Consider the following 27,846-nt stretch of genomic DNA (forward strand, 5'->3'; position numbering starts at 1 on the left):
AAGCAAGAAACCAGCTAGAATTCAACAGTGATGGCCAGTAGTTAACTACATGTAGTTAAACTGCTAGTTAAACTACCTGGTTGTAGTTAAAAAGTAGTTATCAACTAGTGGCAGAAATGTAGTGGCAACTACTAGTTAAACTACTATTTTAAGTAGTTAACTACAGTAGTTAGGTTACTGACTTTTACCTTGAGCTACTTGTTTGATGAGAACGGCGGTGCAGAGCAATTGTGTCGTGCATGTGTACTAAATCTTCACTCCTAATGCTTGTCTAGTGAAGCCTTATTTGATTTGCTGTGAAATAATTCTGCAACTTAGTTTATCGACTAGGCACAGAAAGAATCCCGCCGCAAGCTTTGTATTTGACGATCGTAGCAGTGGCTTGAGCCAAAGTTTGTTATTGCTTCTGATTCATATTTAGGTGACAAGAACACTACAAGGGATTGGTGTTGGTGGACAACGTTAAGTAGTTATAGATGTGGTTAAACTAGATTGCAGTAGTTAAAAAGTAGTTTTAACTACTCCCCTGAAAAGTAGTTGAACTACTAGTTAAACTACTCAATCACAAAGTAGTTAGTAGTTATAGTTAAACTACTGTAGAAGTAGTTAGTGGCCATCACTGGAATTCAATACTTGCAGGTCCTGTAAAGCGTGCTTTACCGGACTGTAGATGTTCGCGCGGGGAAGCTAGCTTTACGCTTCAAAGTATAGGGAGCGAGCTGGCGAGCAGATGGCGGTGTTATTTACTGCAAAGGAGATTCACACGCGTCAAGTATCATATTTCATTTTTAAAAAAAATTTAAAAAGAACGAGCCACGACCCAAAACGCACTCATCAACGCACCCCACCCAGACACTACTCAATTCTCAGTTGTTGTTTGTTTATTAAAACCCGGTGCAACACTTTTATTGTTCTTTTCAGTTTTTTTTTCACAGTACTGCGTATCAGTCCTTGTCTTAGCGTGTATTTTTTTTTTTCGCACGACAAAGGAATACCTTTGCGGTAATAAATATATCCACACATATCAGGATAAACACATACATACAGTCGGCTTGTCTTTTGTTGGCTGTCGTGCAAACCTAGAGAAATAAAAGGGGGGAAAAAAATGTTGGATGTCTTACGACTGGATTCTACGAAAGAATAATGTCTTGTCGCTAGCGGGGAAAGTGCACCGGAGCGGTTGCTGTTTCACGGCCCAATGAATCCTTCGGGAAGGGGAATAGATGTATTATATTTCGGGGGGTGGGGGGGGCTTTTTTCGACGACTGCATTGGAAGCTTTTTACGGAGTTTAAATTCTTGTCCAAAGCCATTATTTCTCTTTCGGCGTACGCATTTTTGATATTCGCATTAGGAATCGCTCTTTGTAATAACATATACGCGTTCGTTGCGTCAAAGCTTCCGTTTTCTTTTTGCGTGGGAAAAGAAGAACCTCGTTCGAAGATTGACCAGTTGCTCAAAATGCGTTTCTCTTGATTGAGCATTGTTCTCATTGACCTATTTTCGGCACCTGATTGGTGTGTTTGGATTGCTGTATACGGTTCGGAACTCTAATAGACGGAGGAGTTAGCGGTGTAATGCTAGCGGAGAGGTTTAGATTTTTTTTAGAAGTGCACTAAAAATAGTCGGCGATTCGAAATTTTTGGTCTTACGAGATCGATAACTCGTTAGGTTGGCGAACGGCAGATACCGTTGAAAAATGACGCGGTTCTTCGTTGGGAATACGGAAAATTATGCGGAAGAATCTCTGAATGATTATTCGTTGGGTAATTCTCCCATAAACACCCATCCCAACCGAACCTGAAGAAGCTGCCTGTAAAATGTGAGACGCCTGATTTCATCCGGGCACAACTAAAATACTTGAAGACCCGCACTAACATTACAAAGCCGTATCCCAGAATTTCGAGCTTTCCATCTTCATCGAGTACGCTACTCAAAAAACATACAACCACAAGGTACAGCTCCTGTGTTTTACACCGTCGAAACTGAAGGAACACACCATGACATGTTCGATGTTGATGTTGACGAAAAATAATAATAGGGAGAATGACATGACAGTTATGAACCATGACATAGTTCATAAGTTATTGTTGGTAGCTTCCCTGCAATGAACTAATCATGCGGAACTCGGAAAGCAGTCTTGTTTGTCTGCCTCGACCCGCGATTCCGATTCTTTGGTCTTTAACGGGTATGTTTCAACAAGAAGGGGTATGCACAAAAGGAAAAGAGGTTTGCTCACGTAAAAGATTCACCGATGAAACAGTCGCTTTGGCGCGCATCCCAAGTAACCGGCCTATCAATATAGTATGCCTTACGACAGGGGATTATCATCGACATTCCAGTGTGCGTGTACCGGTAAAATACCAGTCCGCCCAGTATTGCTCGCGTGGAATGTATCATCCCTGTACATCGCGTATGATTTGTGCGGCCTCCTTGCTGTTACACCCTGTGGAATGCACTGGTCGTTGTTTCCATTTTGTGTACGGTACCCCAAATATGAATTCTGGTATGAAGTCTGTAAATTTCCTCAGACCTACAAAACAAGGAAGGTTCCTTCTGCCTTCAGGGCCATTTTCAAAGGCATATTTCCTTTGGTCTGTCTCGCGTAAAAACAAGGGGAAGCGGTGTTGCGTGCAGGCTGAATCTACGCATCTCATATAAATACTGATACTGACACGTTTAAACTTCATTCAGATTGAGAAAAACCTCCTTTTCCCCCTAAGGGACGTGTTCATTGCACCGGTGTTCCACACGTGCCGGTGGGCGGTATGCTCTTTAGGTACACTGAGAAAAAAATGCAACATAAAATTTGGTACAGGAACATAATTACAATATCTCTTTCAAGCTAGGTGTTACATATACGCCTCTACAGGAAGGGTATAAAACCACCAGGATGCTTCAGTTCACACCATGTGTTCTTCAGCACAACATGCTGCCCGAGTTTTTTCTTGACACGCACAAACACACGGTCAGCTTTCACAAAATGAGTCCGTAGGAAAGACATTCAGGTCTCTCGGCCTGCTCCACACGCTGTCAGCCGTTACTGCGCGCCACATGTCTCAACAGAGCGAGACTTCCTCATCGATGCAGTTTTGTATGCAGTCTTTTTTCTGGGCTGTACACAAAAAAGGTATCTATCCTTCATACTATTGATGCGCCAATCCGTGCTCCGCTTGAGTTCCTCGTTCTTGTAGTAAGAACATCCCGTAAGAACCCGGATGCCATCTAGTCACCGTACTCAAGTCAGCGCAGACCAGCGTTGTAGAGACGCAACGTGTCTGTTCTTGGATTTTTACGTTTTTGGCATAGATCCCAGCTCTTCCTTTTTTTCCCAAACATTCACACTTCGGTGCCCTCGTAGTTGCCTTCGGCGTACCCTTCGTCCGGGGAATACCTCGCCTCGACAGGTAGATGGACAGCATGATGTGGCAAACTTCGCTTCGGTTGTTGTGCACTATGCTGAGGTACTCCTGAAGAACTGCCCATTTGATGCGTCGGGCTGGATTGGTCACTGTAGTAAGGGTCTTCCCGCCAGGGTAATTGGGCTGTGGATCCGTTGGAGTACGTCTCTTCGGGAAGAGGTCCCAAGGCGTAGTCGCTAAGGTCGCACGGCCCGTACCGTCGATAACTGGAATCGGCCGGATTGGCGTAGCCGTTGCCTATGCCTCCATAGACGTCTGGCTCCAAAGGCGCTAGTCTGTAGCCAGAGATTCCGGTGCTTTTACTCACCAGGTCTGGAGTATGTTGCTGGTCGGAAGCGTACCCGGAGCTTCCGTTTTCGTGCCTAGGCGGCGGCGGCTTCTCGGAAAACTCCGTAGCTTTTGTCGGCGTGGTCACTTCCACGACTTCGGCCTTCTTGACGGTCAGTTGTTTGAGGAAGTTGACGCCGGAAGGAACTTTGGTGTCGGAGGCCGCCGCTGCGGCGATGGCTCGCTGACGCACGATGACTAGGCATAGCAGGACGCCCAGGATGACGACGACCATGAAGCTGCCGAGTACGATGCCCACCTTCTGGGTTTTCGATAATCCACTGGCGACGGCGGCTGGAGGACGGAACACCGTCAAGGTGAAGTTTGTGGAAGAGAGTCCGGCTCTGTTCTCGGCCGAGCAGACGAAGAGGCCGCTGTCGTCCATGCCAACGGCGGAGATAAATAAGGAGCTTATCTGGAAGGGTCCGTTCTGGTCCTGGTGGACGCGAAAGCGTTCGGGCTCCGGACCCGTCCAGTTATAGGAAGACCAGCCGGCTGCTTCCCACCTGCGTGCATATAATATGTTGTAAGATGGCGTCCGCATAAATGAGGCATTTGGACAAATCTGTGTACTGGACCGCGTTCGGCGCGCACGCGTAAGGACCTCTGAACCGAACAATTGTGTGTATTCGATTTCATATTTTGATTCCCCTTGTCGCGTTTACTCGGAAAAGCCTAGTGCCGTTTGTAGCGCGACACATCACAAAAGAGTCATTTGGACAAAGCGTATGGGATACGTGACAACGCGGACAAAATTAATGTATTTTCCCTCTTAATAGTGGGAGGAGGATGGGCATAGAGTGTGCCCCGTTATAGGCAACACGCAGCAATACAGTCTCAAAGGTCAAATAACAGGTAACTATGGTACTGAATATTGGCACACCGTCTTTTACAATGACGTAGGGAGCATACTCCAGAGTATGGGGTGTAGACAAGGAGAGGAGGTGTACCAAATGAATGTACAGCTTTATGTACATTCAGTACACGAAGGAACAAAGGGGTGAGGGGAAGTCTCGAGAGCGTGAGTCTCGTAAGCCCGAAACATGAGACTAGCGGTTAAGCTGGCAGATAACGTTTCCCAGGCCAGAAACTGACATTCAAAGAAGCTATTTTAACCTCGGAAGCACGCCGTTTCTGGAAAACGTTGTCTGCGAGCCTCTCAACTGCCGCTCTTGTCTCAAATTTCTTGCTTTGTCGATACGACGATGTTGCACCCTCCTCCCCACCCTGTTGTTCCTCCGCGCACCGAATGTATTAAAGCTTCATTGCTGGTCTGAGTTTTCTCCCTATGTCCTTTTCTACATTTGAAACCCACGGGTGCGCTGACCAGGTCAATTCTTAACTTCCTTTTTGTGTGAACACCGAATCAACGGAGGGGGGGATATGTTTATTAAGAAAAAAAGAAAGGAAAGGTTAGGAATCAACGGCTTCGATTCAACACTGGCCGAGAATTAATTAACGTTCGCTAGAGCTCCTTTCAAATGTAGTACATTGGAAACCTTCGCACACTCACCGAATAATAGCAGCAGGTTGTGCGTGTATCCTACACGTGAGCGTAGCATTGCGTCCCTCCTCAACGTTTACGAAGATATCGGCGGTGAGCGCAATCTCCGGCATACACGCAAACTCTTCCAGAGGCAATCCTTCCCAGGAGAGTTCTTCCAGCCTATCCGGCTCAGCGCAGCGCGGAGGGACGCTGAGCGGAATATTCCTCGCCTCCATCCACCTTCGAAGGCTACTGAGCCTACAGTCGCACCGCCAGGGGTTGCCATTTAGGTAGAGCGTCGACAGCCGAGGCAGCACGGACACCGACTCGGCCCGTAAGGTAGCCAGCCGGTTCCCGTCCAACATGAGGAACTCGAGCGCGTCCAAACCATCCAATGCGCCCAGCTCTATGGTGGTCAACTGACAGTTGGACAGATGAAGGTAAGTAAGATGACGTAGTCCGGCGAAGCTGCCGTTCTCCAGCGCGGCAATTGGGTTACCGCTCAGCTGGAGCTTGCGGAGGTGCGGCACTCCGTGCAGCGCTGACGTCGGAACTGAGGTCAGCAGGTTTCTACTGATGTCGAGCTCGATGAGGTTGGTGAGTTGGTGGAAGGCTTCGGCAGCGATGCGTCCCAGGTTGCACTCGGAGAGGAATATCCTCTGGAGGTTGACGAGACCGCGTTCCTGGAACGTTCTCGAAGGAAGTGAGTGGAAGTTGTTCTTCTCCAGGTCGATCACTTGGATGCCGGGCGGCAAACCGGCGGGTACGGAGAAGAGGCCCTTACTGACGCACTCGGCTGTCTGTTTGCCGCCCTTCCATTTGCAGACGCACGCTTGTGGACAGGAGGAAGCCCGCGCTGAAGACAGCAGGCTCACCAGGACCAGGAAGGTTTTTAGGAGGTGGTCCATCTTGTACGGTCCTTCAGAGAAGGTGGGGGGTAGTCTTGGCACTAGTTCACGTAGCCTGGATGCTGGCAGGAGGACTCATAGCATCAACTGTGGAAGAACAAAAGGGAAAAGAGTAAAAAAATAATATCCTCGAGGCATTTTTTTTTTTACAGACACCAAGTTGATGGATTTACAGTGACCATGAACGTGGTTGTACCGCTTTTTTCGTTCAGTTACGATAACTGGAGTAGCCGTCCATCTTCATGGGGGCAACACTCCCGATATTGTCTCACCACACCAAGCCAACAGCTGTGCGAAACGTGCAAACGAGGAATTATAGTCGAATAATTCCATAACCCGGTCTGGTACAACTGCACTATCTGGCTGATTTCCGCGGATATGGCCTCTTTCTAAGATATAAATTCTGAAGCGTTCCACAGCACACTGTACTATAGCTACTGTGAGGCATTTCACCACATTACCACCAGCAATGGGGTAGAGCATCGCCCCCGCCGATGAGACTCCCCAAACATAATCACAAAATAAAGTTGTTGTTGTACTATAACTAAGAGTGACAAACACTAAATTCTAGAATACTGCTATTCCACTAGCCAGTTAATGAACTTCACTGCACAAGGTGATCCTTCCCAATCAACTGTAGCGTTAAAATTTTTTATCAAATACCACAGAACGCGCCGTCCAGCTGGAAACTTGGGATACCTCGTTCGCCTTTTTTCGTCTAGGTTTTCCGCGACACAAAATGAAGATGCACCGCACAGTGTAACGCGACACAAAGCAGACGCGCTGTACCAGCGCCCTGTCTGTATACTTCAAAAGATATAAAAGAGACGCTGAGCATGCACCCACAATATGTTGACAAAATTAGGCCTGAATGCGCCGTCCTCGTACAGGCCACCATTGTAAGCAGGCTATTCACTGGGCAGACGGGCGGCCGGCCGGGATGAGCCCGATAACCCCCGACGCTCATTATCGTGGTCCTCAAACCAACTGAACACAGGGGAGGCTCTGGCGCGTTGAGAGCGATAAGCCCACCACCACAATTGCAGGGATGCTAATTAAACATCCTGTGGTTCCTGCATGCAGTCGTGCCTCCTCAAAAATGTGTCGCCCTAAAAGTATCTCCGATAAGAAGAGGGCGAGTGTTTCGAGATGTTCTACCAACGCACTCTGCCGGGAATGATGCATAGGAAGAGGGCACGCGCAATTTCGTCACTCGGAACTGACCGGTGATTAGAATGGATGACGGCCGGGGTTATCGCTCTCCGCCTCGGAAGGTTGAGGCTGTGAAATATGACTCGGCCACTTTAAGAGTTTCGGAAGGTCAATATGCGCGTTCATGTGCGAGTTATGTGCGCTAGCGGATTTGCGTTCCCGGTGATCATTTTTACGTGTCAGTATATATCACACAGGCAGGCAAACGAGCTCCACACATATAGAGCCTCCAAGAGCCTAAGGGACGAAGTAATTCACGAAAAAGCCAATGAGTGCAAGCGCCAGGGTTTGAAGCTGGAGCCTCACGATTACCGGTCTGGGGTGTGTTGTGTTTGTCCCTACACTCTAAAAACAGTACTTCACCGCATAGCACGTAAGTCACTCCCCCGAATGATAGGGTTATCGATTGTGATTTGAAGAAAGAAGGGGGCGTACGCCTTTCTGCAGCAATTATCGTAGATCCAAATTGTCGCAAAAAGGCGTACGCTTCTGTTTTCAGACTGTATAGATGGAGCTCGCCTCGGCTCGTTTGCCCCCTCTGTTCTCAGCAGCTGCCTGCCTCGTGTATGAATGTGTGAGTGAGTGAGTGAAAAAAACATATAAGAGTGAGTGGAAAGGAGTATATGATCTGAACGTCCTGATTACTCGAGGCCCCCCAATTCACGAGAAGGTCATACCAGTGTGGTGTAAAGCTAGCATTATTGTAATTAGTAAAAAAAAAGAAAAGTAAAGGTAACAGTCCAGGGGCCGGATTCACAAAGAGCTCGTGCGACGGAATCTTTCGTAACTCCGTCGTACGGGAAAGTTACGACGAAGTGTAGATTCACGAAGGGCGCGCGTCGCAAAATCTTCGCAGCTTACGGCAGAATCCTGCGAGAGCTCCCGAGCAGTCTTACGAAGAAAGATGGCGGCGTTATTTGGCAGCGGTGAATTTGGAGATGGGAAACAGACTCCGTAATACGCGCCAACGTATTGTACTTTGCTACAGAACCTTCGAGACCATTCCAAAGTGACATTGAGGCACTTTTTTGCTTGGTAACCTTCAACAAATGCTTCAACTTTGTGCTCCGTAAAATCGGGTCGCAGAGATTTTTAAAGCATCCCCTACATCCCGCTAAGACACCCCCAACACCCCTCCAAATTGTCTGCAAGAAAGGCAAAAGAAGCCATAAAAACTGCAAAACTGAGTGCCACACACCGTTTACAAGACACCCTCACCCCCCCCCCCCCCCGTCTCCGAGACGAACATACTGGGTATATATTTGCTGTGTCATCGAACGCGAGTTTCGCCTGTGATTGCATGGCATCCATTATGGCTACCGAAAGACCGAGAGCACGTGCAGTAACAAAACATTTGGGGACGAACAACTTCGTCTTTTTCTAATGGGAGGACTCCTATTGGTGCGACCACACATTTTCGTCATCGTTACCATAGCGAAAACATAGCCTCGCACCCTTTGACTGTTTGTCTCCGAGGTGCACGTGACAGGAAGCGAGCAACTTCCTCTTCCTCGTCAAAGGGGGTACCCTCTCCACTACGATAGCTTTGTGAATCGCGCATACGACGCCGTCGTACGCGCGTCGCAGGCTACGACGTCTTAGCGCATCTTAGCGTAACTTACGCTCGCGTTTGTGAATCCGACCCCTGACCGGTAATCAGGAGGGGGCCTGGTTCAACCTCTGGCGCTGTTTCTCAAAGGCTTTTTCGTGAACTACTTGTTGACTTAGTACATTATGCTTTTAACCCCCGGTAAATGTCGTCGACGTTTCATTGAAAAGCGATTCCCCTACAGTTAAAAGAGATGGCGGGTTGTTGACGCTCACTTTTGCCAAGTTCACTCTCGATTTCGGGAAAAGTATGAAACCCCGAGCGAGCACTAGGTAAAATAACGATCCCCCCTTTTGAACGACTTCAAAACTCGTTTTACAACCTCTTTAGAAACGTGAATATTTCCGAAACGCGTTGCCAAGGCAACAAAGGCAACGACGTCCATTTTCGACAATCCTCCCATTCCCGTATTTACTGCGTCACCCTCTCCCCCGAGGACCACTAACGACAGAGGGCCCTCGCACGCTCGAAAAAGTAAAATAGCCAAGGTTTTTCCTTCTTTCGTCAATCGAACAGCTTCACAAGGAGGGTTGTATCGACAGAAAATGAGGCCCGGAAGTGCGCGGAAGAAAAGCCAGCAGAAGGATCATTGCGGCTTCGTAATAAGCACGATGCTCTGTTGAAAGCGCATGCCGCGAACAGGGCAACTCCATTAAATTCTGCCTGCTCTCTGGAGCGTGGGGTCTCCGTCGATTTCAATGGAGTCGCCTCCTCTATACCACCGCCCTCCTGACTTCAATTTGAAGAAATAAAATGTGTTTTCGTCGTCGTTCCTTCTATTATGTCTTTTTTATTTACAACTTTTTTGCGGGAAATGAGTAGTTTGAAAGAAAAATTGCAGATAAAGCTGCGCAGACAACCAAGTTGGAAGCAGAATGTGCCTCGAGGAGATTTTTTTTTTTTTTTTCGCTCTCGTACCTTGAACTGAGGTTGCTTGGGGGCTGTTATTTTATTTCGCGAGGGTGGTAAATGATACTTTCTAAACAATTCCAATTGTATCGGTATGAGACTCGCTTTCAAGAAACGGTTGGGTGCAGGTTATAGAGTGTTCCCGAAACATTATACTCTTTTCAATCTGTGCTTCCATGACCGCCTCGGCTTACTCTGGTGCTCTCGCACCTATGTAATATTGACGATCGTCACACAGGTTGGATGTTTTCTTGTGACAGTTTTGAGTACTCGAAAATTGTCGCAGGAAGGCGTATGCCATGCCTTTGCGGCAGATAGAATAAAGATGAAAGGCATACACTTTTTGTGACAGTTTGCACGCGTGTGAAGAGTCACTAAAACGCTCACAGCCTGCTTTTGTAACACACCGGATTAAAGCCAACGCGTGCCTGAACCTAGTGAGGTGAACGTACCCACGTGTCATAGACTTTGATCATCCCAGCCGCAAGAATAGTTTGTGTTTGTGTAAAATAATGACATGCACACGCGGATGATGATGATGATGATGTGGGACAGTTGTCCATCATCATTAAGGCTGACCTCCTCGTCTGAAGGAGTGGTGAGGCTAAATTACGTAAGTCGATTGCGGTTCGCAAGAGAGGCCGGTCGTGGTCGTCATTCCCTCGCTGGTGCTAGCTCCAATGTCATGCTGAATACTGGAAGGCGGTGAGTTCACATCCTCCCCACCAGCTGCGCTGGATGAGGTTTTCCGACATTCTCCCAGACGGATGTTGGGACATTTCCCTCTGAGGTGGGCTAAATCACGCATACTAATCACTCTGTCTCTCACTCCTTGCTGCTGTCCTCTCTCCATCCGTCCACGTCTGTACACCGCTTATAGCCCCAGCTGCTTCGCGCGCAAACACTGAATAAAGAAACTGCCAGTCGTCGTGAAGAGGTTCCAGAAACAGTGCGAAAAGACCTTCACAACAGACCAAATGAGATGGCGCCACCAGTCGATGGATCTGCCTGGGCTGGGATCTTATACCTGCGATATATATCTTGAAACAATCGATGAATGCGCAGCGACTATATTTTTTTTTCACGATCTATTCTGGTCGCAACCCGGAGCGAAAGCAGGGTTTTAATTTGAGAATCGGTTCCAAGTTTGCTAGAACGCGATATTCCAAGCTGCGGTTCAAGCAACCGCTGATTATATCCTGAAGCATGAGCGTTCGATGCCCCGGCACTGCATCCTCTTCCTAATGCAATTAGTACGAGAGGTTACGCAAGGTCATGCGAAACTCGAGCTTCGAAGATTACCGCGTCATTAAACGGAACAATGTTTGCAGATGGCGCTTCTGAACGCGGCAGTGTACGCCGCCGCCTTTTCTTGGATCCAGTACTCGTTATTGAATACTGAATGGAAGCTTTCGGTCGGTGTTATAAGAATAACGCGAACGACGTAATAACTGCTTACGAGAGGTATTACTCAAAGAAAAGAGGAAGCAAGGGGGATTGTTTGTCACATACTATGTGCTGGGTTGAATTGAAAATGGTGCTATTAACCAGAAAATGTACCGAATCGTAAGTTATGGCGTGTCTTTGAAATATTTTCGGATATGAAATTTCTTATCTAATTTATTAATAATTTGTGAAATGTATTGTAACACGTGCGCAAGAAGCACAAAACATCGCACAATACTTCGTAGGGCCTCCATTGGCAGCAATAACGTCGAGGTGACGCTGTTGAACACTCAATTAGGTTGTGTGTCTGTATCGATGGACTTCCTCGCATCCGTTTCGAGCTCTTGACGCGTACCATGCTGGCGTCGTTCGTGTAAATCCTGCGCACAACGATTCCCCAGAGGTTTTCCAATGGCTTCAGGTCAAGGCAGGACCATGACCTCGTTGGCCTCCAGCATTGCTCGGGTGGGCTGGCTCGCGTGTACTACAACATTGAATTGCTAGAAGACTACGCCCTGACACATCGACGACGAAGGAACGGAATAAGGCGACCTTTCAGGACCGTCTGATAGGCTACTGAGTACATTCTACATCCGACGAAGGCGACATTAAGCACGCCCTTGCTGCAGAAGGCGCCCAAAACAATCGCTGGTCTGCCACCGAAGTTTCATACGGGATGGTAAAGGGTGTCCCTGCGCAATTCCTCCAGTAGAGACGGGAGACGTCCAGATTAAACTTGTCATGGGTGAAGATCACATGGAACGTGGAACTCTAGAAAGACACGCCGATGAGAAGAAACCCCCAGTCGCTGCTGATGGTTTCGTCGGGCAAAGTCCACTCGAGCGCGCTTGTGCGAATCGGTGAGTTTCGCGGCACTCGTGGTTTGCCGGACGATGTCTTTCAAAGGTGAATGGGATCATACACTTGGAGACAACGAGGGCCATTTCTGCTTTCAGATGGTTGGCGGATATGGTGCTGTTGGACACGCGTCGTCCTGACATCGCCTTATCACGCGTGGACCAGCTTCCTTGGGCCTTCCGGAATTGAAATGCCCACCAACCATTCTTGAAAGCAATGGCTGATGCAGTGGCAGAGCGACGCAACCCAAGACTCTGCACGTGCGTGCTGTCATACTTCCCATTTTAACTGTAACATTTGCTTGTCTGTCTGTGACAAAAAGCAGAAATTGAACTCGTTTCCCGACGTCTTCTGCAACTCCTAACATACCACCCACCCCCCACCCAGAAGCTTCTACTTCGTTACTCTTCAAGTTCTCATAAGATTCCTATTCACAAGTTCGATATTCACAACATTTGTGTTAGTGGCGCAATCCATAGGTGTTCCTATATGATGTTGCACCGGTTGCATTCCACGCCGAGACTGGGAGGGTGACCCGGGTTCGAATCCGGGCGCCGGCTGTGTTTTTTCCCCAGACGCTTTAAGACAAATGTCGGCACAGTTCCCTGTGAAGTCTGCCCAGGACGCACGATCCACCCGTGCGATAGTCGTGACGTTGCCCGCCTAAGCGTGGCCGACTATACGGCAAACAGTTCCATCACTACCACGACCACCTTTGCGCCGGTACAAATTTTCAAAGTTTGTGAAAAACTTGTACGAGGAAAGTTATACAAAAATACACTTCCACGTCCAACCATGCTGAATCAGATAACGCAGCTCCGAACGAAGATAAATCGCTAGTAGGACACGATACCCGTCACTTTGCCAGAAGTGCCCAATATTTACGCACCGTACTGTAGTTTGTTTACACACAAGATACAGTCCCTACCTTACAAAACTGAAATAGAATTCTTTGAAACAAACAATTTCGAAGCAACGTTTACAAATAGGAAATTTACTGTTGTTCGACGACTGCGCAATGTGTTATGACCGTGTATATTGTGACTCGAGCTTCTTCAGCTTATAGTCGAGGATCAACATTGATTTCGTAGAACTTACGTTGGACCCTCAGAGGCGGCGACGTAATCTCGATTTTTCTTTTTTTTTTAATTCACGCATTTTCGAGTCACCCACTGTCGAAACCTAACTTCTTCGGATATAGCGATCAAGTGGTCGTTATATCAGAGTCCTACTCATGGCTGTTTTCAGTAGCCCCTCCTCCTGCTATTTCAAATTCTTCAGCTTCGAATGGCTATTTAGAACGTTCCTCTTCTTTAGACAGAAACCTGCGTTGTGCCTTGATTACCCAATATTAGAGGGTGTGACGTCACATTTCCATAACACGGCAGCTTTCATGGCCAGGGTTGCCAGGCTGGAACGACCTTCGCTTGGTGGAAGCGAGCGAATCCCCTCATTTATTGTTATTATTTTATGAGGGAGTAAAACTGCCTTTACCCGACAGGCTGGGCGTAAATCTTGGAGCCTGTATGGATTGTGGTACGTGCCGTTGCTCTTTTACTGGCTCATGTGAACAAGCGGAGCCAGTCGTAAAAAATTGTTAAAAAAAGAAAATGAAGGGGAAGTAATGTTCTCGGACTTATTGCTTTCGGACAGCTCCGTTATTATTGGCCGATCGATGTTCGCTTTAGGGATCTTCCCTGGGTTCTGTTTCTCCTCATTGTTTTCATTCGCTTTCAAACATGCCAATAAAAGAGCAACAACGTATTTGCAGTGGGGTAGAGTATCGCCCCCTGGCGATGAAACTCCATCATCATCATTAAATAAATTTGTTGTTGTTGTATTTGCAATTGCGGATGATGCTTCATTTTTTTTTTTTTACACCGTATGCCTTCATTAGGTGACGAACTTGACGTGGATAATTTTCTGCGTTTTTAATTGTGTTCGTACGACGCACATTAATTGAGATGGGACACTTGCGTAGATGTGGTTAATTACATCATGGACGCATTGTACTGCAAGCCAGAATACTGAGGAAAAAAAGAATGTGTTCTACGTGTCGTACTTAACGAGATACAAGCCCGCCTCGAACACACTCCCGAGCAAAGAGCAGACGTCACAGAGCTCAGAGTTGCGTCCATTCCCATTGGCAGCCGTAAGCACGTGACTTCTCGCGCGGTGCCCTCATTGGTGGCGGTGAGGGCTGTGATGTCAGAGCCGCGTCAGTTTCGGTATTCGCGGTGCTCATTTTCTCCGCTTCTATTACCCTGTTCGCTGTGAAACTTTCAGTGCAGGTTCATATTGACGCAAAGAACTGTCGTTTACGTTTATCTGGGAAAATGTGCGATGACCTGACACAACCCCTTTAAATGAAAACGAAACGAGAAATGAAGCATCGCTTAATAATCAGAGTTCACACTCCTCCGACCTTCGCACGTCACACATGGATTCTTCTTCCTTATCTTGCTTTTCTTTTTTCTTTTAAATATAGGTGCCTACTAAAACTGCCTGTAACTATGTTCAGGAAAGGTTTATTGACAACCAATACGGAGGGTTGTCACAGCTGAACCCTCCCTTCTCATGTCCTATATCTCCATTTGCCCCGCATCTGTATACCCTTCCTACCCGCAGTTACTTCGCGGTGATAACGCAGAACAGTAAATAAAAGTTATTTATTCACGCCTTGCGCGATGTGATTTGATGTGATAGAAGAAGAAGACAAAAAAAAAAAAAGGGGGGGATTTAAGTTACGACGAAGTCAGACTTGCTACCCCAGACCACTTAGCCGCAGTTGGTTAAAAAAAAAAGAGAAAACCCAGTAGTTTGGGGGCGGGAGACAAACATCCCGATGTATTGGGAAAACACTTGTGTCACACCGCGCGTTCTACTTTGCCTTCTATAGTTATAGGCTGAGGCTGGAAGACAGAGAGCTGTCATCTCTTACGTATACATGTATCGTCATGTCCGTTGCGAAAACTGTTTTCAATTTCATTCCACAAAATCTGGTTGCAATTATCGCGTGCTTAGCTACAATGGCAGTCGCTGTCACAGACGTATTAAACACACACACACACACAGACCAGAGAGAGAGAGACAAAAAGGGGGGGGAGCGTTTAACGTCGCCGCTCAGATCCAACAAGCTCTTTTTTTTCGCGAAATACGAATTTTTGGTCCACCCTCGCGTTTATTAGCGACATGCCTGATACTTGCTCATACAACAACTGCTCCAGCGAGTAATACCCCCCGACCGAGTGGAACCGCCCAACCAGATACATCATGAAGGTGGGGGGTTGGATTTCTAGGGGAGGGGGGTTTGACATACAGGTCGTTGAACAAGGTGTAGCCGCGCCCAGGCGCGTAATTACGGGGACCTCCAACGGATCCTTCACCTCGCTATATTTCCTCCTCCACCCGCCGAGTCCCCCATGATTGTTGCAATGTTAGAGGAGGGCCATCCTCCTCGAGAGCTTTTTTTTTTGTGTGTGTGTTGTTGTTTTTGCTTTAGTTACTGTTTATTTTGTAAGCAGGGTCTCCATCGAGGGCTGCTTTGCCACGAGGTCAGTACCACTACCATATTTATTCTTGAGGACCCACAGGAAGGGTCCGCGCACGTTCTCTGCATCGATAAATACGCTGGCCTAAAATGACGTATACGAAACGAGACTCGAAATTGGAGACGTGCGATCTTGATTGGGCGGACGTTATAGAACGTAAGGCTTCGCCTTCACCTTCTTAACGGTGGGTCTCCTACCTTCGTGGGGCGGTGCTTTCAGGCTGACTGTTTGCAAAATATCGCTGCGCTAAAATGACTTTTCCAGACACCAAGCATGGGGCAGCTGGTCTGAATAGCAGCCCATGACTCCCTGGCATGGCAGCTCTAGAACCCCCATTCATCATCTCAGAATAAAGTTGTTGTTGTTTGGTCTGGATAGCAGCGGAGGTGATTTTCTTTCTATTTTCGTGGCACTTTGAAAAATTCACCGAGAGACTGGAGGCCGGATCACAAAACTGAACGTAAAGCTCATCAGTCGGACTGGGCTCTTTGAAGATACCTTATAGAGGCTCGTCGCGTGAACAAACGAGTTACTATCGCCTTTCGATAGTACTGCGAAGATATGGCGTGTGAGAACCCCAGACCGCTTACGGCAGCATGAGCCACGTCTCCGTTCTGCATGCCCTCATTCAAGCTGGCCTGCCATCCCGGGTACTCTTGTGTATAACGGGCTTCCTTCACAGACGGCAACTACCTGTCCGCTCATGGAGTCCCGCAATGGAACATCTTGAGTCTGATCCTGCTCGGCGTGGCGTATAGAGGCGTAGAAAATGAGCACCGCGAATACCGGCACCGATCGTGCTACGAAATCGCGCCATCTACGCGTGAGAGGTCGCCGCGGGAGACGTCAAGGGAATACGTATATCTTCTTTCATGTCAGAGCTCGTCGCCCAAGTTTGCCCGTGTTTTGAAGCCCTTTTTGCTTTAATACTCTGGTATGCATCATGCAGTGAATAGCATGTACCCCATCGGCGTGTCTGTCGATGAAACTGCGCCACAAACACGTGGTACTCAGTATGGGGTATGGGCGCTGTCATGGCGAGCGAGGTACAGAAACCTAAACTACGTGCGAGAATACTATATATTTGGCTCGTGTTTGTTTCGAAAGGTCTCTAACAATCAGGAAGCTTCGATACCCCGCAGTGCTGCTGTTATCGGTCCAATCTGGTATCGAGCGAAAGACGGAACTCTGAGGAGAGACGATCCATCGGGTTCATGTCGATCTCCGATAGGCAGGAGTGATTCCTTACGGCCGGCTGCTGCGGGGGAGACATCGAAAATCGAAGCACGGACGCCCCATTGGCTGCCTGCACCCTGGAATAGCACGATAAATGCCTCTCTTCTGCAAAGGAATCCTCACGTGAACCCTTAGTGAGATACCTCCCTAGAAATGGGAAAAGTACCCTCCAAGTGTGCCCTCAGGGATGCCGCTTAAGACTCTTGACTTACAATGGGCTTATCGTATTACTTGTCATTGGTAATCACGGATATACAGGTCAGAAGTGAAGCTTTTTGAGCGTTAGCGTCGCTACGCAACCGTGGCTGTAAGCGGTACAGGTGAAGCAAAGGGAGGAAAATAAAAGCTATTTCGAGACATAGAGGAACGCCTTTCGTAGTTCTTCTTCACATAATTCTTGTTCATTACAGAGTTTTGCTAACTCTGTGACTTGAATTCACTCTAACAACAACAGGTGCATGCATGACGATGGGATGGGTTGCTCCGCCGTATGCCCTACCTTTTTGCAGTCGCTTTTTGCGCCGCCCCTCGCGCGTCTCGACTGGCCGCTGTCGCTAGCAGATGATTCTTGGTGGCCAATGAAGAGGCCTCTGCCACCTGACGTCACGAGACGCGAGGAGCGCTGGGCGAGGTCGTCGCCGCTGCGCGCTCTCTTGCAAAGCAATTTTCTCAGTAAATTCGCACTTCCAAAACGAAATATTTTGCGTGACGGTTCCTGAAGGTAGTATGCTCAAATGATGGTGTAAAAAAAAAGTTTCAAGTTCTTTTCATGCTCGTTTAAAATATTCTACGTGGTGTCTGAGCACCATGACGCAGAATATGACAGCAGCTTAGTGGTGTTACTTTCAGTTCGGATTTCCGCAATGGCCACACCGACAGCGTGATCCAGTGGATACAGCACCGGCTCGCTTATGGGAACTCCAAGGTTACGCTAGACCCTGTGTGGCAGCTGGCAGTGCGAGTGCCGCTGAGCTTTCGGCTTGATTTTCCGGCTGGTTTCGGTGCAGTTCTAACTAAGGTCTGCAGGACAGGACGACCCCAGTCAAAGTCGGGCATATTTCTTCGAAAGTTGCCGCAGATGCTGAGCAGCGTTAAACTAAAAATAAAGAAAAGAAAAGAGAGAAGCCCTCCTCAGCCAATGACAGTACCTCCTTCCCTGCTTTATTCTTCTCCGTACGATCCTCCCATCCGCGCCGCATAAGCGAGATGTTGCAAAATACTCGAGCGTCTCGAAGCGTTCCATCAAACTATTGGGAACGAGTACGTACACAAGATACAGTGGATGTATGATTTTCTTATATCCGTACATCGCTCTTACATGTATTGATTAGATGGCGTGCATTCGTGCCACTCCCGTAAGGAATACAGCGATGGGTGTGTTTGAACTGCGTCTTATCGAACGCAAAACAGCGTTGTTCGGCTACACCGTTTGTCTGATGATGGGGAGGGAATATTCTTTTCGTATCAACCCGGAAGTGGTAAACAACGAATGGAAGCAAATCGATGCCGAGAAAATCGCTTCTACACGCGTGTTCTTGATGTGTCTTGCTTTAGTTTCCGATGCGTGCCGCTAGATGGCAGTGAGTTGGACGGAGGAACTAGCGTGTTTCTCTTACAGGCACGGAAGTGTCACAAGTTGTTTGGTTCTTCGAGAAATGATGCTTATGCTCGTCAAAGAATCCGACGTGCTCGTAAAATTTGGTACATTATGTTCGGGTTAATTTTGAGAAATTCCGTGTCGCTTTCTTAGTGACACGTGCTTTAAACCTTTCCCTTTTTCATTTGGTAGGACCCTTGTCTGATAAATCTAAATCTGATAAATCTCTAAATATGATAAATACAACATTGAATTGAATAACGAACATATCTCGATCCCCCTCTTTTCGTTCGACATGGAAGTGATGGACAGTAGATGCAAAAGAAACACCCGACATTAAAAAGCGTTGAAGGCTGCCATGGTTGGTCAAGCACGTTAAATTGATAATTCGTGGGCTTTACGTCGCCAGACAGCTGTTACCACAAACATATTCAAATCAGTAAAATTGATGCTCCCCAGCGCAGGGCGCTGGGTTCTGTGTCTTGTCCCTTCATCTGCCCTATACACTGGGGTATATCAATTTTACTGATTTTTAAAGACTCGAGCGTCGCGAGTTGCCCAATTTCCGTTTGTGGTAGGCGTAGCTGATTTCAAAGCCGGTTGGTAAAAGTGGTTATCGAGGAACTATGTGAATTATCGAGAACATGTAAGGTGATTCGAGTGTCACTGCTTTTAATTTAGTTTGGTTTTGAAATAATGATATATACCAACGCTACCTGCGCTACACAAGGCCTGATTTACGTGACGGAGCCATTGAAAATCCCGCAAGTAACAGCCACGCCTTTTCAGTGCGGCGACTTTCCACGCTTTCAGGAAAATGGGAGAAAAACTACCCATCTCTTTCGAATTCCAAACGTCCAGTCCGCAGAACTCGTTACGGTGTCACGCACTTATCTCCCTAGGTGGCGGTACTGAGCGAATCACATTGAGTGGAACCACGTGGCCAATTGACATTTCTTTTCACCTTTATTCGTGGGAAAAACCGCTCTTTTTGGAGACCTTTCCCACGACACCCAAATTTCCCCACCGGCGCAGCACAAAAATAAATGAAACCCGATTTGTGACCCTATAAATAGGTCTAATGCCACCCCCGTCCCAACAGCAAAAGTAGCAGTCACCATCCATGGAGCTTGCGCTATCTTTTGGGGAAATCTGACATGAAATGATGACTCATTGCAACATCACGTGGAGCCTTTGTGCAAAAATTGGCCCTGACAGCGGGTGTTATATAATCGCCAACTTCTACTGGGGACGTCGAGAATTAAAAAAGGAAAAACGGGAAAGCAGAAAAAGGGGACAAAAGGAAAGGTCGGCGAAAAACATTGTTTCGGCGGCGCAATTGAATCGCAACTTGAAAGACACCTGGTACACAGTTGCTTTGTGCGCATTTTGCCGCTCATTACTTCCGACAGGGTGGCCAGAAATGGAGTCCAAATCCTCTCCCATCATCAGCGTCATCGCTCCAGGCAGGGATGGGGAAAGAAAAGATGAGGGGGACGTCGTGACGGATTACGAGCAGAAGGAAGGCTTTGGAGGATGCCATCGGTTGTGTGGGAAAGCGTGGTGTGCAGGATGGGGCCGATGAACGTTAACTTTGAAAGTATATATATATGGCTGGAGGGGTTTGGGGAGAAGCCCTTTTTTTGTGTCTTGCGGGGTTATCACTGATGTTTCCTTTTTGGGGTGAGATGGAGGAGGGGATGTTCACAACATTGGAACGACTCTTGGGAAAGAGGAACTAAGCTGTACTCGAACAATTTTTACGAAGAGATACAAACGTAGTGTTACGTATGAAAGCTTGCGTCTGTCGTCGTTCTAGTGCGCTGTTTCCGTTCTACCAAGATCCCCCCCCCCCCCCCCCCCATGCCGACGACACAAGGCTTAGACCGCAGCGTGATAGCACTTTATGTCACTTGAGCGTGTGCACTTCTCACTTATGTAAGCTTTCACAAAGGAGCAATAGGCTCCTGTAAATCGTGGGGTTTGGAATTCGAAGAGATGGCAGCGTACTCTGTATTTACCGTATTTTCACGCGTATTAGCCGCACCGCAGAGCCGCAGGACTCATTTTTAGATACATTTTGAAATTTTTTTTGCAGATAAGCCGCACTCGCAGATAAGCCGCGGGTAATACGACGCGATTGCTTTGTGCGCTAAACCAGTGATGCGCATACAAAATCAATAGAGACTTTATCGCTATGAAAACGGGTATCATTTATTCGACAGAAAAGAGGCTAACATCAGTATTACAGAGCGGCTCACTAAGACATGTTCCAGAAAGTCACTAAGTCATGTTCCAGACATGGAAAGATAGTCATCAGATAAGCCGCACCCGCGTATAAGCCACAGAGCGTCCGCGAAAACAAAAAAATCTCGCATAAGCCGCGGCTAATACGCGTGAAAATACGGTACTCGATATATTCTGCGCGTATGATACGGAAGAAAAACAGAAAAACGAAGGCCTCGATTCTGTGACATACGACGTGAGGCAACGAAATGGCTCGCCAACTGCGCAGGGTCAAGGTTACGATAGGCGAAAAGGGGCGTTTTACCGGGCAACCACTGTTATTCAACGAACTTCTGCTTCCGAATATCCCCTCAGTGGGTGTGACATGATTTGGCTTCTCCACCCTTCCTTCCTTCCGGATGGTTCCACCCACATTCCTGCCCCTGTGAAGCAGCTCGACGCCCTCGTCTTACATGCCTCATTGGAGAACGGTGACACAAGAATGTGCAAGTATAGTGTTCCACATACGCGACGACCCTTCACAAACTGGGCCGTGACTGAAAGCGACCGTGAAATATGGGTACGTCACCGCCCCTGACATAGTCACGATGGGGAAGGCTAAGTACCTTTAGAGGAACAGCCTAACGGCATCCACTGGTTATCACATTAAAAGATGTTCCCTGCTCTGATTGTAGATGCAAATTACGCATGAACTGACTGCCGCGTGAAATATCAAATCTGCTCTGACGCACTGAATCACGCGCTACGAGCAGCTGCGACGTACAAACTTTTACGCATGAAATACGCACCATGCGGACCAGTCTTAACGCCTAGCTCTGCTTTGCTTTTTTTTAATTTCTTTTTAGGGTCAGCAGTAGGATCTGGATCGCATCAACGGTAAGTTTGTAGTGTTAAGGAATTAAACGACCACCAATACTGCTAAATGTTACGAAACAATGGTAACCGATACTGGAAAACATGAACACACTCGGCATATTTTGTGAACCAACGTGAGACCACATTTTCTGATAGGCGTTAGTGCTCATGCAAGTCCACAGGAGAGATTTGTGAACCCGCGTTGTCCGACGGAAATGGTCAAACAAAGGGGAAAAAATGTTTCGTGACTCACCGCCATATCTGAGCCGGTGACATACGGGGTCTATCTCACTCCGACTTCAGCACGGACAGGATTCACACGAATGGTCCGTACGGCTCGCATGCACGTACTTCGTGGACGTATAGGGGCTTCCGAACCTGACACCGGATGGGAGGCCGGAAACCGACGGCTTTCCGGTTCCCAGGCCGATTGTTGTTGTGCAAGGGAGAATCCATCGCGCCCTGTCAGCAACCAATACAGATTCTACCGCGCAGCCAATATAATTCCCCGGGAGCCAAGTACGATGATGATATGGACGAGTACAAGAACTATATTTTTTCCGCAAACATCAACATCCTACATGTAGTGAGAGAGGTCACTTGGTTAGAGGCATCCTATCGGGGTATTCGGCTGCCAAATTATTTTTGCGTGATGACTTTGACAATTCGATTTTTTTTTCCAGTTTCGGTTCGTCCTGTCGCGTGAAGCATTTGCGACAGTGTTGCTTGACACGTCCTTTTTTTTTCTCACTGACCGACAAAAAGACGTGCAGATGCGCGGGAGCAAGCGAAGCGTACACAAGTGCTTATTCGTACGATGTTTGCCGTTTTCGCGGCACATTTTCCATGAACGTAAAAAAAGAAAAAAGAAAAAACACCGTCGTGTTCGCGCGAATGATCCTTCGCTCAGGTACCGTTTACTGTTAGAACAATTTATACCTTTTAGGGTATAAATCGCCCGTGCAATAACTCGTACCTTCTAGGGCATAAATGTATATCTTCCGATAAGGTATAAGTAGTTTATACCCTAGTGGAGGTCTAGAATTTGGGTACACAAACTGTACCGCTGCCAAGGTACATTCTAACCGCTACCATGGTTCTACCGCATTCCGCCGCAAGGTTCTACGCTACCGCATTCTATACCGCTGCCAAGGTATATTCTAATCCAGTTCGCTACAAATTTTTAGGGGAGGGAACTCGAAAAATCACATTTGAAGGGAACAAAAGAAAAAAAAATATATATGTATACATATATATATAATGAGGAAAAAAAAGCCATTAAAGAAACAACTAAATGACACTAGGCGTGTTTGAAGTTCAAAATTACAGATTAAGATGGCTTCTATGGCTGCACGCAGAAACAGATACTCATGGAACGATGCGACAGCACTAGAGGACACGTGTTTCGCCGTGTCTGCGGCTCGTCATGGGTAGCAGCGCATCGTTCGGGATTGGCAAACCAGGGGTCACTCAGCGAACGTGAATGGGACCTGGGAGGGTGAATGAGCACTCCGCAATGCCACAGTGCAAGCCAGTGAATTATAATGAGGGGGGAAAAGCCATTAAAGAAACAAGTAAATGACATTATTGAATATCCGTTTAATTCAGGCGATTCCGTCTCAATAAAAAAGTGATAGAGCAGTGATGCGATAGAGCATGTTGATGTGATAGAGCAATAGTGATGTGATAGAGCATGTTGCGGAAGTAAAGGTATAAGCATCCCCGCACTTAAACCGTGAGAGGTATAGCCTGGGTGATCCATACCTGTCACCGGGCATAAACGCGCGGTAGTCAGGTATGAATATGTTACGTTAGCCCTCCTTCATACCTCTTTTATACCCTCGAGAAGGGTTGGTGGTATAAATCGGAAATGTGATCTTCTTTTATACTCTCCAAAGGTATACATCTGAAGCAGACGGTATAAAAAGAGGTATAACAGCCCATTATTATACCTTACTTATACCTTTTTTTCTAACAGTATATAGAGACACGAAATATAACGGCAATGGTACCGTGATGTTAGACGTAAGGTTTGTCCGCGCAGTGTGGCGACATGTTGCACGTCGCCACTGCGCATAATTTGGACCACCTGGGGATCTTTTGACGTACACACGGTGCTGGAAGCAATGTTTATCTTCCCAACATTGCTACCGCCCTTCGGTCGGGATCGAACCCGCGATCTTGAGCTCAGCAAGCCAGCACTCTGAGTGAACGGCATGATCGGCAGCGAATCATCGGCTGATCATCGGATTAATTTTCCTCTGCGCGCATATAAAGGAGACGTCCAGCTGCTAGATATTCACAACCGAAACGGACACAGGTCCTAAATCACTAGGTGGGAAGAAACAAGGAGAGGGAGAGATAGATTGCTTTTTGTTTTTCTTATTTCTCTCTCTTTGGCAACGAATCGTGGCAGTGGCTCCGCATAAAATATGCAGACCGTCTCTACCACTTTATTTCGAAATGCAAAAAGAAAACTCGCACGAAGCAAGAACTGTACCGTGGCGGTTTTCGTCGTCTTCTTCGAAAAAAAAAAAAAGAAAAGAAAAGAAAAAGTTCTCTAGGAGCGCCGTTTGTTCCGCACTCTAACCTCACCCTGCCGCCGAGCATAACTGAGTTACTGCCGCGCGATATGCCGACGCTCGTGCTACGTAATACGTGCGTCTGAGGCATTTCCGACGTTAACACAAAGATTGTTACGTTAAACGGGGTATTACATCACTTTCAGTCGCGACTACTAATGGATAACGAACGCTTAATCTGTCACGTCTCCACGCTGAGTATCCTTTTCATGCATTGTGGAATTCCTGAAGCGAAAAGAATATTTATGCTCGTCACACTTGGGCGGGCGTCTGGAATAAAATGCTGCTTGCGCACAGTCACCGGTAAGTCACTTCAAAGAGCAACCAAGTTGCAGTTGCGGCTGGCTTGCGACATTAGTAACTGAGTTAGTGTTGCTTTGTTTTGTTATGTTTCGAAATCTAACTATAGCTGTAATCGAGGCTAAAATAAAGGTAGTTTCCATTTACCTTTTCAGAAACGAAAGATGAGTGGACGCGACTCTCATGAACTTTATTTTAACGCCTAAAACGTCCAAGCGCGGTCGGATATTGATACACTTATACGATAGTTCTTTTGTTGAAGTTATCGTCAGTAAAGTTTCACCGCCTCAGCGCAGACACATCCTTAACAAAAAAAAAAAAAAAAAAAAAGAGAGAGAGAAAAAAAGTCGCGGGTAGTATATCCCTGAGTTTGGGTTAAGACAAAGGGACGAACAAATAAACGTAAAACACAGGACAAGTGAAAATGAAACGGGAGCGCTTTCTCACCATAACGTTATCACGGACAGCGAAACGACGTTTGAGAACTGATTATGATAAAACCTGAGTAAATTAATTGCCGTCTCATTTTATAACTTCTTTGACAAAAGGTGCAAATAGTTACAGCTGCAGGTTCCGTGTAACTTATTAGCTCCTTCGGAAGGATGTCAGAAGTTGAGTCTAGTCCAGAAGGGCACAAAGAATAATAACTCGGTTTATTCGGACAAAATAGCTTTCTTGTAGCAGACTACACACAAAGAGAATCTGTTATTGAAGGCGCAGAACTATATCTAACACATAAACAACGCGAAACAGAATTCGTGTGAAGCCGCACATAAATTTGCATTCTGTCACGTGGTGCATGCACAAAACTGCATCCGCAACCTGGAAGGGTGACACTGTCACGAAATGTTCTGGAACTGTCGAAATGTTCACATTTGAAATGTTTGAATGTTCCGTGTGGCGATTTGTTGAAGACGTTACCCCTGACCTCAGACGTTAGACCTTACCCCTGGCCCTTTGCGCATGCGTAGATCTCACGAACAAAACAAAAATATTGGTTCGTGATTTGGCATACAAAAACACCCTCTCCTCTTACAGACGCCCCCATTTAGTTCATCTGGCCCAGCAAACAGACTGTGTATACGGAAGGCCGGCACGGATTACAAATTCTCGCGTATGTACATTTGGCCAGTCTCATATGCGACCAGATTGCTGCTTTCCGCCTCGTTGGTTTTTTCCCTCGTAGCTGTGATTCAAATCCCAGGTCGTAACTCCGGACCAGAAACGCTGCTGCTCGATTGGACCGCCTTATTGCCCCGGATCAGCGTGGATCATCGCTCCTGTTCACCGTTTGCAGGGTTCTCGTAAACAAGATACTTCGAAATTGGACGCGGTCGTGGCCATTTACTTTTGTTTAAAGGTCGTCGCGCCGCGCGTGATCCGTTTCCGTAAAGGGACAGTCTGTATTCGAATGTAAATTTCTGTGTAGATACCATATGAAAGATTTCATCAAGTGGAGCTTCATAATTTTCGAGAAATGCGGAAAACGAACCGGTATGTTTTTGCGGTGAAAGATGAAAGTCACTGAAAAGGTTAGCCAGCTGTAGGGATCGAACCCACGTCTTCTGGATTACCGGTCCAGGGCTCTACGAATTGAGCTAAGCTAACACGCCTCTCCAGCGACTTTCGGGTTGCGTCATCTGAAGGGACGACAAACCAGCCACTCACTCTCATTCACTCTCATTTCACTCTTACCTTTTTTGCTCACTCATACACACATTCATACAGGCTTTGTTTGTATCTGTCCCTTCTATGTTGTTCCAGCCTCAGAACATCAGTTTCTCTCATGTTTTTGCGGTTTTGGTTTTACAGTCACGTATGTATAAGCTACCCGGAAGGATGTCTCGAGCGTGTCGAAAGAAATTGAAATGCTTCAGGTTCGCTTTGAGATTTAATAAAGCGTAATCAATCAGGAAGTTATGTATCGAATCGGCTTCCGTGCTTGACAGAAGAAATGCACCGTGATTCTAAGCACAATAGAAAAGCACGTGGCACCGTTTGATGTTATGTTACTTTTACTTTTTAGGTTTGGGTCGGGGCTGTCCCGTTAAAGTTTGCCACAGCGGCGTCGCTAGACCCTCGCCACAGGTAGGACGAGCTGGAGTTTGTTTGTTTTGTTCCCAAATTGTGAGTAACAGAAATAGACACGTTTAGTTTTGGAATGTGTTTTGTGTCAGATGGGCAGTGAACATGCTTATGCGAAGTAAGATTTTTTTCCTTGCATAAAAATAACGTTACGTGCAGTAATCGCAACTTATGCGAGTGATTATGCAAATCCTGCAAAGATATACCTTATAATAAAGAATATGAGACACACTGACCGATCTCCATGCGCTAAAGGGCCTGCGCAGTCTGAGCTTTGAGGGGTGGCCGGGGCCCCCTCTCTCGTCCTCACCTTCCGGCGTCCCTGGTTTGTCGTAACATTGTTGTGATTGCACGAAATGAATAGTTCAGGATGAAAAACAGCGCATGGATCGACCACCGTGAATCTTTTAATGACGTGTTGACTACTTTGTCCAGATAATCTATACGGTGTTCCTTGAATGTTTCATTGAGCGCAAAAACTGGAAAGTCAATTCTTGGACCCCGTGTGCATTATTACTAAGCAAGCCATGGAGAGTAGAACGATCGATGCTAAACGGGTTCCGAATTGCATGAACGACGCATAACACAAAACATGTTCCTGGCAATGTATTATATGGCTAATGTCAAGACGTAATAAGCGACGTAAACACAATGAATGTAATGATGGTAAATTCGAATGTAGGTAATGCAAAATGTTATCATAAAAATTCAGTTGTCAGCAATCAGTGCTCACGTGGTTGTACTATTGATAACATTTTCGATTAATAATAATAATCCTACGTGCGAGTGATGACATTTCCAATTCGTGGAGCACGAAGATGAAGAGCGGATTATGGAGCGTTTTCGCCACCCGATTTCCCATCATGCTCACTCTATGCGAATGTCGTTTTCGGAGGGAGTAGTACCCTATATCAGAGAACGTCCCATCGGTATTTTCGCTTCAGCGAAACATCATCGTCGCGAGGAGACCTCACCTGAAAACGCAGACGTCGCTGTCCGTACAAGTTGGAAACAATTCCGTCAACACGACCACACCATGACGTGCGTCGCGCATTCCTTGAATGTCATCCCACGCAGTAGGCGACGTAGCAGACGGCGTCGCGGAACTCGTCTGCCAACGCAACCCTTGACTCGCCCAGTAACCCGAGGCGGCGCTCATCACGAATATGTCGTCTGCTTCGAAATTCCCGCACACTCTTGTCGTTCACGGAGTTTAT

The 27,846-nt window shown here is 47.0% G+C and overlaps 2 protein-coding genes across 4 annotated transcripts in view; one reads left to right on the plus strand and one right to left on the minus strand.

Moving 5' to 3' along the window:
- LOC135395963 (uncharacterized) overlaps window positions 1-27,846 on the plus strand; it is a 372,855-nt gene that overhangs the window by 150,841 nt on the left and 194,168 nt on the right. The window contains exon 6 of the mRNA XM_064627047.1: window positions 26,571-26,632. Within this exon, the coding sequence (XP_064483117.1) occupies window positions 26,571-26,632 (62 nt within the window). The remainder of the gene's footprint in view (window positions 1-26,570; window positions 26,633-27,846) is intronic.
- LOC135394990 (leucine-rich repeat-containing protein 24-like) overlaps window positions 870-27,846 on the minus strand; it is a 133,217-nt gene continuing 106,240 nt past the window's right edge. The window contains exons 1-3 of one of the 3 annotated variants that reach the window (XM_064626136.1): window positions 27,604-27,818; window positions 5,262-6,229; window positions 870-4,254 (exon numbers count right to left, since the gene is read on the minus strand). In XM_064626136.1, coding sequence (XP_064482206.1) covers window positions 3,339-4,254; window positions 5,262-6,142 — 1,797 coding nt within the window. In that variant the 5' untranslated portion in view covers window positions 6,143-6,229; window positions 27,604-27,818 and the 3' untranslated portion in view covers window positions 870-3,338. Of the gene's footprint in view, window positions 4,255-5,261; window positions 6,230-21,915; window positions 22,033-27,603; window positions 27,819-27,846 lie in introns of those variants that run through there. The other 2 variants (XM_064626135.1, XM_064626134.1) reach the window with 2 other exon arrangements.

This window comes from Ornithodoros turicata, chromosome 5, assembly GCF_037126465.1.
Source record: "Ornithodoros turicata isolate Travis chromosome 5, ASM3712646v1, whole genome shotgun sequence".
Taxonomy (NCBI): domain Eukaryota; kingdom Metazoa; phylum Arthropoda; class Arachnida; order Ixodida; family Argasidae; genus Ornithodoros; species Ornithodoros turicata.